This window comes from Polistes dominula, unplaced genomic scaffold (genome assembly GCF_049000335.1).
Source record: "Polistes dominula isolate Pdom_NZ unplaced genomic scaffold, Pdom_raw_medaka contig_73, whole genome shotgun sequence".
NCBI classification, from domain to species: domain Eukaryota; kingdom Metazoa; phylum Arthropoda; class Insecta; order Hymenoptera; family Vespidae; genus Polistes; species Polistes dominula.
In genome coordinates, this window is record NW_028300951.1 from 6318814 (window position 1) to 6334217 (window position 15404).

General features: G+C 33.5%; 1 protein-coding gene across 2 annotated transcripts in view; it reads right to left on the minus strand.

The window, feature by feature from the left end:
* Positions 1–12639, minus strand: part of LOC107068727 (transcription factor hamlet) — an 83369-nt gene extending 70730 nt beyond the window's left edge. For both annotated transcript variants that reach the window (XM_089172193.1, XM_089172192.1), the window contains exon 1: positions 10010–12639. In XM_089172193.1, coding sequence (XP_089028319.1) covers positions 10010–10046 — 37 coding nt within the window. In that variant the 5' untranslated portion in view covers positions 10047–12639. The remainder of the gene's footprint in view (positions 1–10009) is intronic.
* Between the last annotated feature and the right edge of the window lie 2765 nt (positions 12640–15404).

Genomic DNA, 15404 nt, shown 5'->3' on the forward strand with positions numbered 1-15404 from the left:
TAGTTTAGACACACACACTCACTACAGTTTTATGGCCGATGTTTCTTCTTACTTGGACCTATCTTTGTCAAGTTTTTATGAGAAGCATATGGGAAAAAAATGTATTTCGATTGGAAACGCTCGATAAAATTAATTTCAAGGATGACCCGAAAAAACTGTTGGATTGTAGTTAAAAATAAAAACTATATTATATGAGACGGATAATTCGGAAAAAAAAATCCTGTCGGTTAATAAAAAAAAAATGAAAAAGATATAATACAAAATATAATACAAAATAATACGAATAAAATTAATCACAAGTTAAAAGGAAAATTCATGTATTTTCTTCTTATTTTTTTAGGAATACATATATCTCGATTTTTCTGAATTTATGAGAGAATTCCAACACTTTTGGACGATATTGTATGTGTAGGTAATACCAGCTTCATGATATCTGGACCATACATAAACATACATACACATACATACATGTGCATGCAGATGTATAGTATATATGGTTGTATAAATGGCGGTATGTTGGATTCTCGTCGTTGGAAATTGCAAGAGACGTAAGGAGGAACAGCAGTTGAATAATTCCCAGAGTGGGATTCAATTGAATGTGTGCTCACACATGTATGTATGTGTTTGTGTGAAGAAATAGAGAGAGAGAGAGAGATGGAAGCATCGCGAATCTGTCGTGAAGATAAGGAGACCGCATTATATTGGTGTAGAGAATAGGATTGCTTAAGAAAAACAGGACATGTAGTGTAAGAGTGAAAAGGGAGAAGAGAGAGAGAGAGAGAGAGAGAGAAAGATATTCGAGACCTTTATGGAATCTTATGGAAAAAGATAATGAACTCTCTTTTGTATACAAACCAAAGATAAGTGAATATATTCATCTTTTTTTTGTTTTATTATTTCTTCATATTCTACTCCTTTTTCTATTTTTATTTTTTTTTATTTTTATTTTTATTTTTATTTTTAATTTTTCTTTTGGCAAAGATATGTGCACGGAGGAGACTATTCTAGGGCCCCCTCCCCCTACCCCTCTTCTCTACCAGAATTACTCCTCTTACTCTCCCCGCTCCAAGGATATCCAGTTTTAATGGACCGTGTGAACTTTCGGCTACGAAAAAGAGAGAGAAAAAGAGAAACAGAGAGAGAGAGAGAGTACCCGCTCGATTTCAATCGAGCTCCACTTGATTTTTAAAGGGTGCCGTCTATCAAACGACGCTTTACGTTTTACTAAAAAAAAAAGAGAAAAAGAAGAGAAAGAGAGAATAAATGAATGAATGAATGAGTGAGTGAGTGAGTGAGTGATGCAATGAACAAAAAAGCGTAGAAAGTGTCTGACAAAATACAAACATTGATTACTTCGTTACTTACTTTGATAATATAATAATTGTACTTTTTCTCGTAGAAAAAATATTAAAAAACAAAAAATAAAATACAATAAATTAAAAAGGTCAAGAGTAGACAAATATAACGTTCAGTTAAATTCCAAGGAGTAGGATCGTTAAATAGTAAAAAGTCGAAACAAGAATGAAAGAAAGAAAGAAAGAAAGGAAGAAAGGAAGGAAGAAAGAGAGAAAGAGAAAGGAAGGTACATAAAGAAGAGAGAACGACTTTAGTACGTGCTCCGAAATGATAACACACTCTTCTCGGTTCAAACGAAGGCACCAAACTGTTTGTGCCTTTTCCTTTTGCCATCCTACACCCCTTTCAAATATTACTCTTGGTCGTATCTTTAAAATGAAACAGAGAGAAACCAAATAGAAACAAAAAAAAAATTAAAATAAAAATTAACAGAGAGAGAAAGAGAGAGACACAACATTCGAAAATGAGAAGTTATGAATCATCGTTCGAATAAGATGAGATGATATGTATGTATGTATGTATGTACCTTGGAACCATATTACGAGAGGTCATTGACCTTTAATTTTCTCACCGGTCAAAAACCCATCCTCCTACATGTTTTCTTTTTCTCTTCTTACTTTTTTTTTTCTTTTAAAAGGGTTAATAAACCAAGACTACTCGAGATAGTGGTAATAAGTGAGTTCAAAGTGGTCCCCACAACTATCTTCAAAGTTTTCTTTTATAAATACAAATCGAAGTTAAACAAATTTTTTTAACCTTTTTCGTTAAAAAAAAAACACAAATTAATTCATTCATTGAAACAATATATTTTTTATTTATTGCATACAAATTTTTAATAAAAATCTTCTAGAGTATTAACATTATTTGAAAAAAAAAATTAATATTTCCAACGATACTAAATTTATTTATAAGTAAATAAAATAAATAAAATAAAATAAAGTAAAAAATTAAATTGAACAACATAATCAAATCATATTCTCACATAATACAAGGATTTAAAATAAAATCAAGTATAGCACATCGTAATTCAAAATAAATTAAAAAGGATTTAAGACAAAATATAATATAAAAAAAAAAAAACAAAAAAAACACAAGAACGTAAAGACAAAAAGCAACACAAGAACGGAAAAAGTAAAAGAAAAGAAGTAGGTAGTGGGTGGTGGTTTAGGAATAGAGGGAGAAGGGAGGAAGGGAGTGTCGTACATCGATACAACTATAATATATTACGTTAACACACGTAAAGTAGTTTTAAGTTTAACGTCGTAGAAATACGTTGTGTTCTCATTCGATGCATACGACGTGGTTGGTAGAAGCACGTTTAATCCGATGCTCGTAATAAGTAAAAAAGAAAAGAACGTAAGGACTAGGAGGAGGTAGAGGGTGGTGGAAGGAGATGGGTGGGTCGAAGAAAAAGAAGGTTAGAGAAGAGGGTGCTGCTGACGATCCAAGGTGGTGATAGTACTAATACTAGTAGCACTAGTAGTAATATTAGTAGTAATAGTAGTAGTAGTAATAATAATAATAATAATATTAGAAATAGTAGCGTTTGGAGAGTTATGCGTGCAGAAGCAAGCCCTTTTCCACCTTATTCGACGTTGTCGCAACGTCGTCGTCTGGTAAAAGTGGCAAAGAGAAATAGAAAGAGAGTGAGAGAGAAAGAGTGAGGAAGAAGAAAAAAGAAAAAAAAAGAAAAAAGAAAAAAGGAAATCTGTAGAGCTAATTCGCGTGCGAGATAACGTGGCAGTTGGTCGGCTAAAGTCTTGTACGTATGTATGCATATATGTATGTATGTTTGTGTGAGTTGTGTGCATGTGTATGTGCTATCGTTGAAATGGTCTCCGTCAAGTCACGGAGAGGGTCGAACTTAGGCAGGGAAAGGCCACTGTCGACTTGTGCCATGAGGGGGTGGTAAGATGATCTTATCGTAAGCCTTCTCTCTTTTCTCTTTCTTTCTCATGAAGTTTCTCAGTCTTCTCTTTCGCGGTAACTACACTTCTTACCCCTTCTACCCCTGATGACAATATCGCGTGGCTGGTGAGATAACCGCTCGTGTCATTCCTACATCTAGCAAGTCCGTTGCTGTGACGAGTATAAGGAGAGAGAAAAAGAGAAAGAGATAGAGAGAAAGAAAGATTGCTTATGATCTTAAGAAGATATAATATTGATTTAAGAAAAATAAGAGATTATATTAGTATACTGTCGAGAAATCTCATCGAGGTCATTTTCTATATTTTTAACATAAGATTTATCATTATTTAACATAAAAATTTTTGAATATTAACGATGGTAAATATCAAATATTATCGATTAATTTGTAATAAAATTTGCCTATAATTATGAAAATTATTTTTTTATGTTTTTCTATAGAAGTTTAAATTTGATGAATTAACGTATTCAATCTGTGCTACTTTGATCTGGTTTTTTTTTTTTAATTGAAAATAAATTATTATACGATATCTTCGGGTTTTACTGAAGTAACAATAACGTATGATAATTATTGAGATAAATTAAATATTATAGAAATTTTTCGAGAGTTTATGATGATTTTGATTGACAATAATGGAACTTTTGTGCCACTCGTGTTGGAATGACGTTGCTAGAAATGAGTCTCATAAAGCAAATGCTAAACACGCGAGCAAATCGTTCCTTACTCTTTTTTTCTTTTCTTTTTTTTTCTTTAAAAGACACCCTTACACTCTTACATTCTCACAACTATAATAATATTCACGCTATTCGACGAAACACGTACGGATTCTTCGAAATTTAGAGTTAAATAAAAAAAAATTGGGACCACACGGTTCAGATAGAAAAAAAAAAACAAAGAAAAAAAGAAATAAGAGAAAGAAAATTCAATTTGTACTCGGACAAATCGTCATCGTTTCTCGATCAGAATGAAACGCGATTAAGGTGAATAATTACAACGAACTAAACGAGTGTATGAGTGCAACGAAGAAAGAAAAAAAAGGAAAGAAGAAGAGAGAGAGAAAAAGAGAGAATGCACTTTTGCGAAGGCCGACGTGTGCCTCGGTTATATTGTTAAGTCGGAGCTGCATAATCACGACGTCCTTCGTGTTGGAGAATAGTTGTCACACTTTCGTTTTAATATTTATGAGAAGTTCGCATGTGTGATATCGGCGAATAACAGATTCGAGATATAAGGACGAGTAATTAAAACGTCATCGTTAGATACCAACTATAGATCGATTCACTTCCATCAATCCAATATAATATACAACAAAATTAACATAAATTAATAAATTATTTGAACAAAAAGAGGGGAAGGTAAAAAAAAAAATAGAGAAAGATTTTTTTCGAATAATATTAAAGAGGCTATTTTTTTTTCAAAGTATTAACATTAATAAGCGTGTGTTATACACGCGTGTTCGTCAGTCATTTTTTCATTTTCTTTTTTATTCTCTTTGTATTGATCGTGTTAATAAAAAAAAAAAAATAAAGAAAGAAAGAAAGAATGATACGAAAGAATATTGAAAATTAATTATTAAATTAATTTCTTTTACATATTATTAAAAATAATATTTACAAATTTCAATCTAAATAAAATATAAATTATGTCAAACATTCTGTAATAATTTTTCTATGATTAACAGAAAAATAAATTATTTAAAATCATGAAAAAATATGCGAATACGCCTGAATTGATCTACGACGATTCGACTCACGAGTAAAAAGTACAAACAGTGTTTAGGGGCAAAAACAGTGTAGCAATAAGGAAACGATTTAATCTACTACTAGTTTTACAATGAACATACACATACATATACTCACACTAACATAAATACATATACTCGTAAACATGAACATGATCGAAAGTTGATTGGCAGACTAAGAAAACTGATCGGCCATTCGGGGTAATAATAAATCTGAAATATTTATCAAACTTGAGAATAAGCCTTAAACGACAAGGGAGTACTCTCGATAGGGAAGACGTAAACTACCAACCTAATTGGATGATTAATTGTTTCATTATCGAACACCAAGCGACAATGGAACCCTGGCGTTATCGCGAGAGCGTGATTTCATCCAGCAACAAGCAGGTCGTTTATATACACATGCGCACATACACATACATAAGATCGTTAGAATTTATTTGAAAGATTCAGAATCTGATTGGAATCCAACATCAGAGATTCTCGAAAGATTACGTCATCATGAATACAATTATCGATTGATTGTATAACAAAATAAATCCAATACAAATTAATCTAATATATTACAATACACATATACACACACGTATACTTTGATCGATAGATAAGCCTTACAATCTTAAAATAAGAACAACTTAAGCTATTATAAAAAAATTAATTCGAGACTTCCTCGTAATTGATTGGTCGAGTTTATTTAAAAAAAACCCCGGTTGACCCTTATTGGATTTCGTTAAAACAAATGACAGAAGCTTTGATTAACGTCAGCACGTTAATTGCCGGAAGATTTGAAGAATTCTAATATATGGAGATGGTGGAAATTATGAAAGAAATAAAGAATGAAATGAAGAAAAAGGGCTTAAAATACGAAGGGTGACGAAGAGTTAGGAAACTTAGCTTTCTTGATTGTTTGTTTGCTTGTTTGCTTACTTGCTTGCTTGCTGTTGGGTGGTACTGCTGCTGCTGCTGCTGCTGCTGATTCTGCTGCAGTTGCTGTTAGAACGATGCTGTTATTGGTATTAGTGTTGTTAATACACGAACGATTATTGTTCCTACTTTCGTTTATCGGATTTGCATGGCCGCTTGTTTCCGAAGGAGAGTATTGTTAGTATTCTCATACCGGTCGTACCTTACAATCGATCGATCCTGATCCAATGGACATATTTATACACATCTACGTGCAAGCATTCCTTCCGATATACGCTACCACCTTCTCCCTCCTCTCACCCCCCTCATTGTTCCCTTTAACCAACGCGAAATAGAAATCTACTTACAATCGACGAGCTCGTTAAATATTTAAAGAACAACACAAATTTTCTTAAATATGGCGTTAAATGAAAGACCAAAAAAAATAAAACAAAGAGAGCGAGAGTGAGAGAGAGAAAGAGAGAGAGAGAGAGAGAGAGAGACAACGAACGAGACAAATTTTTGATAGACCGATCCAATAAGAAAAATAAAATGAATATAAAAAAGGGAGAGAATGATTTTTTTTATTAATCGAATCGTTTAAACGTGAAGAAATTTTTCTCCCGTCCTTCCGAATTGAACCGAACCGAATAATTTGGGAAAGAAAACGAAGCAAGGATGAGAAAAAGGAGAGGGGATTGGGAGTTGGGGGTGGGATCAGAGGTACCAAGAGTCTCCCGCAAACGACGAGAATGGACTGACCTACCTTAGGATCATCCGATCTATTCATACTCCTTATATTCATCGTACTTCTCTCAGGATGCGAGACAAAAGCACCGATGAAACAGAACTTCCCCCTTACCTCTTCATGCCTCGTTTCCCTCTCTCGTCCCCTCTGACCCTCCCTCCACATACCTCTTCCTACCCATCCATCCTACCACCGTCTCTCTCTCTCTCTCTCTCTCTCTCTCTCTCTCGCTTTCTATTTTTTACTTTCCTGACTACCCGCCCCCGTTCGTGTGTTTCTTTGGCTTTGTCTCCTCACGGATACGACTTCCGGTACCCCTGGCTAGACTAAAAACGTAATTCAATGGGATGATGCGCTTTTGAATCTGCGATTATTCCTGCGGTTTCTTCTTCTTTTTTTTCTTTTTTCTTTTTCTCTTCCTCTTCTACTACTACTACTTCTTCTTCTTCTTCTTCTTCTTCTTCTATTCATTTCTTTTTGTTATTTCTTAAAAGCAAACCATCATGTGTCTGTCCTATCACTTACAGGACAGATCTTTTTCTTTCTTTACGGTACAATAGAAGACAGTCGTTCTATTACTTTTTAGATATTCGATCGACGATTCGTCCTATTATTCTCAAATGTTTCCCTCAAACGTTTTAATTCGAAAAAAATATTCGAAATATTTGACATTAATAAACGTTGATGGAAAATAATATATTTGAAGACCATGAAAGATCTAAAAGAAAAGGTTGTGATGATTATCTTCTTTTCATCTTAGCTATAGTCAGAAAATTTACATCTTTCTCAATTGTATTCAAATAATTATTTCTAAATTTAATATTGAATTATATACAAATGGATGATACAATTAAATGTTAATATTAAATGAAGATGATTATTTTCTATATATGTAAAAAAATATTAATAGAAAATAATATGCCAATGAAATGGAGTAGAATTTAAATTAATATGAAGTTTAATCATTTTTTTTAATGTGTTATAATTTTCCTTGACTGATGTACTTGAAATCCTTTTTTCGTTCTTTTTTTCTCTCTCTCTCTCGTTCTACTAACTTGTATTCAAGACTTATTTGAAACGCTATGGAGGGTGAATTTTGTTCACGGATGGTTCATTGTTTCGTCGACTCGTGAGTCAAGCGTTAACGGATTTTGTCTTAAAGATTACTTGATCGTTCAACAGAAAGTGTATGTGTATGTGTGTGTGTGTGTGTGTGAGAGAGAGAGAGAGAGAGAGAATTTGCTGGACCGTGGGAAACAAGCTTTTATTATAAATCACGAGTATACAATCGTAATCCTAGCAACAAAGAAGAAAAAAAATATATAAAAGAAATGGAATATAAAGGGTCGTAAGAAAAATCTCATTGAATAAATGAAAAATTATAAGTGAAAATTTTGGATAATACTTATGAAATATATTCTATATAAATATTCTTACATAGATTGAGATATCAAGGAAGTTTTGCGAAGACGACGGTCTGCCAAAGTTAAGTTTAATAATAAATCAGTTTGGTTATGATCTTAAAATAAACTGCAAATACTTCAAGGAAAAAGCTTAGCACGGATAATCTCAAGACGATCATAACTTAACAAATCATTAATGCAGAAATAGAAAATGACGTGTGATAGATAAATGTTTATAAAAAAGAAATTATTTAACATAAAAGAAAAAAGATCAAAAGTTATCTCTTAATATTATTTATACCTAATTTGTTTCGATACGATAAATGTGTCCATATTTATGAAAGTGGTCTAACATAAGTTGAAATTTAAAGAACATAAATTTATGAGTTATTTCACACCACCATTATTATTTTAAACTAGATTAATTCAATATAATTTTCACGATATTGTCAAAAATGAACCGTTAGGATAGTATTTGTTATTTCAATATTATATAGAATTTATTTAGTGTGTCAAATGTAATTCTTTAAATATCTCGAAACAGAAAATAAATGATTTAGACCACTTTCATAATTATGAGCACAAATGTAATATCGATAAAAAAAAAAAACATCTAAAAGTGTCCCAAGAGATTATCTTTAAATTTATGTATACCTAAAAAAATTTCATATTTAAGTATACAATTAATTATTACAATCAAATGTTATACTCTTATTTGTTTGTGAAATATATAGTAGACGATAAAATTGTGACCTAAATAATGAAATAATACGTTCGATCGACTCTTGATTATATCATTCGATATAACTAGATAGAAAGATAGAAAGAGAGAGAGAGAGAGAGAGAGGGATGTCATGCTCTCGTTAATTTCATGCATCCGCCAATGGCGGGAGAAACGAGACGAGGTGACGAGTCTGACAACGCAAAATGGGCGGGACTCCTCCGAAGGCTGATATCAACTTAACTTGGAGGTGGAGACGACTATAACGACTATGACGACGACTACAACCAACTACGACGATGACGACGAGGTGAAGGAGAACTTGGATGAAAAGCAAAGTGACTAGACAAGACAGGAAAAAAAAACTATATCTATATATATACGATCATAAACATGTATGTATACATATATGTTTTGAACATGCTGCTGCGCCAGCGCGAGAACCGCCTACTTTAACATTTCACCATTATCGTGAAGAATTATATCCCACGCAACGTTAAATTTTGTATTTTGACTAATAACCTTTGTCAAAAAAATATATCTGTACATATAATAATAAATTTTTTCTTTTTTCGTTTAGATTTTGGTTTAATAAAACATCGCGAAAAGTATCGATCGAATTTATCGAATGAGGCAATTCTATGGGAAATTAAACATTATTTTTCTTTTCAAATTATTTTCGAAGATCATAAAGACGAACACTTAAATCTTTCCAAACAAAACTTCAAAAAAAATAATTCTATTATGTGTTTTACTATTTTATGAGAATTGTTAATGCGTTGAACGCGATTAACAATGATTACTTAAATTATTATACTTTTAGGATACTTCAAATATTGAGTCACGAAGATACGAATTGTATAACTTGGCGAAGGATCAAAGAGGTTGGTTGGTAGTAGTAGAATTTAACGACAGTTAATGCGCTTTTTCAAAGTCCAGATTTACTTTTATAGGCTCGTTAAATAAAATCGGTAAAAGAAAGAAAGAAGGAAAAAAGAAAAAGCTCGAATAATGTCTTCCGTTTCTTCGTGCAAATTATTTTCCCCTTTTTTTCACCCTTGTTAGTTACTATCTCGTTATTTTATTTTGTTATTCTCCCCCCCCCCCAACCAAAAAAAACCAGAAAGAAAAAAGAAAAAAAGAAAAGAGAGGAGATTATTTTGTTGATAAAAATTTCATATAAAATATTAGAAAAAAAAAAATTACTCACCCTGTGCCAATCGCCTCGCCACCGGCTTGGATCTCATCGCTGCACGGCGGCTGGCAAATTCGAAACCAAAACACTAACAACGTGTCTGACGATCCTACGATCCATGCGAACAATATATTATTTCTTCACGAATGTATTTATCCTTTTAGACGACGACGACGATCAACCGACGACTGAAACTTTCTTCCACACTGTCTTCTCCTTTTATTTTTTAACCGCACCCCCTTTAAAAATATTCAATTAGGAGAAGATACTTTTAATCCTTTGAAATGTTATATGATTACACCATAAAATTGATAATTAAAACTATCATCCTAATCACGTAATGCGTAAGTACGGTCCGACACAGCATATACGTGTACGTTGTATATGTAATTAGTATGTGAACAACCGAACCAAATAAATCACGTTGATATTTAAAAACAAGTCCATCGATAAAAAAAAAAAAAAAAAAAACAGAACAAAACAGCAACCCCAAACGAAAAAAGAGTTTTTCTTCTCGAAAAATGTTTATTTTCTTTTTAAAAGAAAAAAAAGAAAAAAAAAATAACCCCACACGAATATTATATTATGAGGTGTCTGTTGTATTAAAAACAAATTAGAATGAAATCACAATCAACAAATAATCACGAATCCGACGGGTACCGTCTTCTACGTCGATCCGTCGTCGATCCGAACGGGATCCTGACGTACTTTCAATCTGTCCCCCGACGGAGGAGACTTCTCCTGTCCTCCGGCACCACCTCTTCCTCTCTGCCTCTTCCTCTTCCTCCTCCTCTTCTTCCTTCTCTGCCAGTTTGTCCTCCACCCTCGAGTCCTACCCTCTCTTTCTCTCCTACGCACACACTTTCTATATATATATTTCTCTGTCTCTCTTTCTCTCCCTCTCTCTCTCACTCTCACTGGGTTTCTGTTCAGAGGCAGCACCAATGCCGTTACACCTCCTCCTCGTTTCGTCTTCCTCCCTCTTTTGATGCTGTTGCTGGTGCTGCTGCTGCTGCTGTTACTACTACTAGTATTACTACTCTACTACTACTATTACTATTACTACCACCACTTGTATAAAGCACCACTACCACCCAGGTACAACCACTACTTCAAAACCACCCTCTTTCCTCCACTCTCTTCCTCTCTACCATCTCTTCCGCCTCTTCATCCACCTCCTCTTTCTTTTTCTATTCCTCTTACTCTCTCTTTCTCTCTCTCTCTTTTGCTTGCTAGCTTGCTTGCTTGCTAGCTTGCTTGCTTGCTTGCTTGCTGCTTGCCTTCCCCACCTGCAAAAGCCGACCTGGTGGTTTCCCCACCACCTAGTCAACCCGGCTTTGCTGTCCACCAATGATCAGCCGCTGTCTTTCCTCCGCTCCTCTTACTCTCCTCCGCAATATACTCTTCGCTACTTCCTCCTCCTCCTTCTTCTCTTCCTCCTTCTCATCTACCACCACCTCCACCACTTCCCACCCCCACAATCTCCTCTTCTTCTTTTCTTTTCTTTTCTCTCTCTCCCTCACTTTTTTTCTTTCTTTCTTTCTAACGTCTTCGCGCGAAAAAGTTTTTTCTGTTCTATCGGCTTTTCTCTGTCACCATCATCGCTTTAAATCAACGTTTACCTATCAAGAATATTCTACATTTTCGATTCACTGATTTTCGAGGTATCATCGATCAAAATGTTTTCTATTTAATGTTTCTTTCATTTTTTTTTTTTATAAATCACTATTATAAACATTTACCCAATCGTGATAACAATGACGACTTGATTAGGTAGATGTCCGTTTTTTAAAATAATTTTCTTATGTTTGTGTGTTTCTTTTTTCTATAAATCACTGCTCAAAATATATCTATTAGCCATGATTACGATGATTGAATTAACGTCTCTTCCAGATTCGTAATTTTCCTTCATTTTTATTTTTCTCTACGAGTAATGAATCCTTTTTTGTTTTGTTTTATATACGCACGTGCACGATCAAGTAGAAATGAATTTTATTCGAACGAGTGTACTTCGGTTGGAATTGGACGATTATTTTTTTATGAAAAAAAAAGAATTTAGGAACAATGTTAATCGAAGGAATAGAATTTCTTGAATGAATGGATAATCTTTGGTATAGAACAGGTGTTCATAACTGGTTGGTGGTTCATTCGCTGACGATGGTGATTAGCGATTCACGACTAAGTCCGTTCGTGTTAGAACGCTATCGCCCAGTCGTTGCTGACGTATAGTCTGTGGGAATTTGATCCCACGTGCACGAATTGTAAACATTCATGTACAATAATCTTAAGCAGCTTGCAGCCGGGAAAAAGAGAGAAAGAAAGAGAGATGAGATGAGATTTGATATTCGATTAATTTTCGTTCAATGATTTTAATACCAATTTTGATTCGATAAATTTTTCTTCTCTATTCTAATTACCTTTTCTCTTTTTTATTTTCTTTTCCTTTAACGATATTTTCTAATCCTAATCCAAGTAACAAGTTTGATTCGATCACAAAACTACTACGACGACGACGAATCTCACGATATACAAACTCAAACAAAAACAACATAATTTATTCGCGGTTTCGATACGTCGAGGGAAATTCGACTAGAAACCCATTGTATATGCGTTTGTGTATCCTGCGTGTTGGTGTTTTAATTAATATTAATTCTCCCACTCCCTCCCACCCTTCCTCTCTCTCTCTCTCTCTCTCTTTCTCTCTTTCTTTCTCATACACCCGCTGGCGTTTAAACAAGATGAAAACACCGTTCCGATCGGTACGTTCGGTCAGACTTTACCGTTAATCCAAATTTTACAGATCTAAAATCTTTCAAGAAAATAAATCTGTTATAATATATTTAAACAGAACTTATATTCTTACACAAAAAACAAAAAAACAAAAATCAAAATATCACACGCGGTGTTACAATTCTTACTCTCACTTCACCAAACGAAATTTATACTAGGAATAGGATAAACTTTGTATGAATAGATTAAAAAGGAAATAAGTTAAAACCTATTTGAGAAAAGGGGTGATGGGTAAGAGGGGAGAGGGGCAAAATTTTATGCGAGACGTGGATGACACAGATAAGTAAATAATAAATTAAAATAAAATAAAAAGATAGACACACTTGGAGGGGAAAATAAAAAAAATGTGATCCCGGTTTGAATAAACGGGTATTATTCGCGTACCGAGGTTCGACTTTGCATTAGAGGGTGCGTTCGAACGACTAGGAGACCTCTTGTCCGTCTTCGTCACACCTGAATACGACCTCCGACCCCCACGGAAACGCGCTGCCGGTGGCGGTGGCGATGATGGTGACGGTGACGGTGACGGTGGCGGTGGTGGTTCTAGCAAAGCACATACACGTTTGCTCGTGGTCGCAGAGAAAGACAGAGAGAGAAAGATGGAGAGAGAAAGAGAAAGAGAGAGTATGGTTTGGAAACGTTTTACGCGCACCCTTCCAAGCGCAGCTCCGCCCTGTTCCTTCATCCTTCCAAAGCAAGCAAGCAACTCTAGGATCGTTTCTTCATCTCATTCTTTCTTTCTTTCTTTCTTTCTTTCTTTATTTATTTATTTCCTTCTGTTCTGTTCTATTCTTTCTTTCCTTTAATCCTTTTATCTCTCTTACTCTTTCATTATTTCTTCTACCCTTCCATACGTTCAAGCTACGCTGACTTTTCCACCAACGGCTACCATGATAGCAAGCAACCCTGACGAGATGAGGAAGAAAAAGAAGAAGAAGGAAAAAATAAAAAAAAAAAATCTTCCACAAGAGCCCTTCCATCCGTGCGAAACGATTTACCTTAGCGTTCGTATCATTTGCAGAAACCTTTTGGACGCGTTGACCTTATTAAAAAGTTCCCTCTCTCTCTCTCTCTTTCTCTCTCATACTCATACTCAATGCTCCCTACGTTTCGAATCACTAAAATGAGAGAGAAAGATAGAATGAACATTTTCATGTTTCTGTACTTTGGTGAACATTTTATTGGAGAAAATTTCTATATCAAAATAGCTTTTTCTTTATCGATAATAGTACTTTTCATATTCTTTGGTATTAAAATTGTATTCGTTGAATTTATTACGACATATTATTACAAATGATCTATATGAATTTTCTTTCGTATACTTCTCTCCGAGTATATTCTTTTTATATTTTTTTGTTTTGTTTTTTTCTTCTCCTTTTTTGTTGGTTTTTTTTTTTTTTTTGTTATTTTTGGTCATTCATATTTTGTGAAACGGTGCGTTCGTTAATTCTCAAGCTTTGGGATTGTGCTCGCAACGACCCTGTTTACGCTTACTTGAAAGGGAAGGGTGCGAGAAATGCGTTCTCTCTCTCTCTTATTTTTATTTTTTTTTATTTTTCGAAATACGGTCAACGTAAAAAGAAACGGTACACTCGAGTCAACCCGTTTCGTTTTTTCTGTCTCTCTCTCTCTCTCTCTCTCTCTCTTTCTGTTTCTCTGTTTTATTTTGTTTTCTTTCTTCCTATTTTTTTCTTTTCTTTTCTTTTTTTTTCTTTTTCGTTCTTTCTTTCTATTACACTTACGTAAGATACGTTTACTCGTTTTAACTTGACACGTTTCCTCAACGCGAGAAACGAATGAATAATCGTACAATAAATAATAACGAATGTTTCTTTACAAAAGGATATTATTTTTATTCGCGTCTATGAACTCGAGAATGTAGTTACTCCTTTTCACATAACATAACATTTCTTCTGACAAGTGAAAGAAATTAATATTTTATTTTACAATCTATATATAATATATAGAAACATATGTTTTTTTTACGAAACGGTAAATGCATTGTCTAAATAAATAAAATTTTTAAACGGGACGAGGGAAAATAGTGGAAATGAAATTTTTGAATCGATAAATTGCCCACTATAATCTAATGTTATTAATATTATTCTTTTTTAGGGGGATAAAATTAATAACTACTTCATATCCATATTTTTTAACAATTATCAACTATTAATTTATATCTAATTTAAAAATACAATTATACGTAACACAGTAACATTATTTATAATAATATATATTCATTATATTAAGCATATAATTGATAATTAATTGTAATATTATATTGGATATGAAATTATATAGAAAAACTTGTATCAAACGTTTGTCGCATTCCAATATGAATGAAACTTTTATCTCAATCAAATAATTCTGAGCATAAAAAACACAAATAATATAACAGAAAAATTATAAAGACCGAACAATAAAAACATTTTAAAAAAACAACAAACATCAATGAACAAACGATAAAAGCTAAGTGTAAGTAAGTAAGTAAGTAAGTAAGAAAGTAAGTGACTAAGTAACTAAGTTAAGTAAGTAAAGTAAGTAGATATATAGTGAATAACGAGTTGTAAGGAACCTATCGGCTTCGAGCAAACATCCAAAGGATTTAACACGGTGCAGC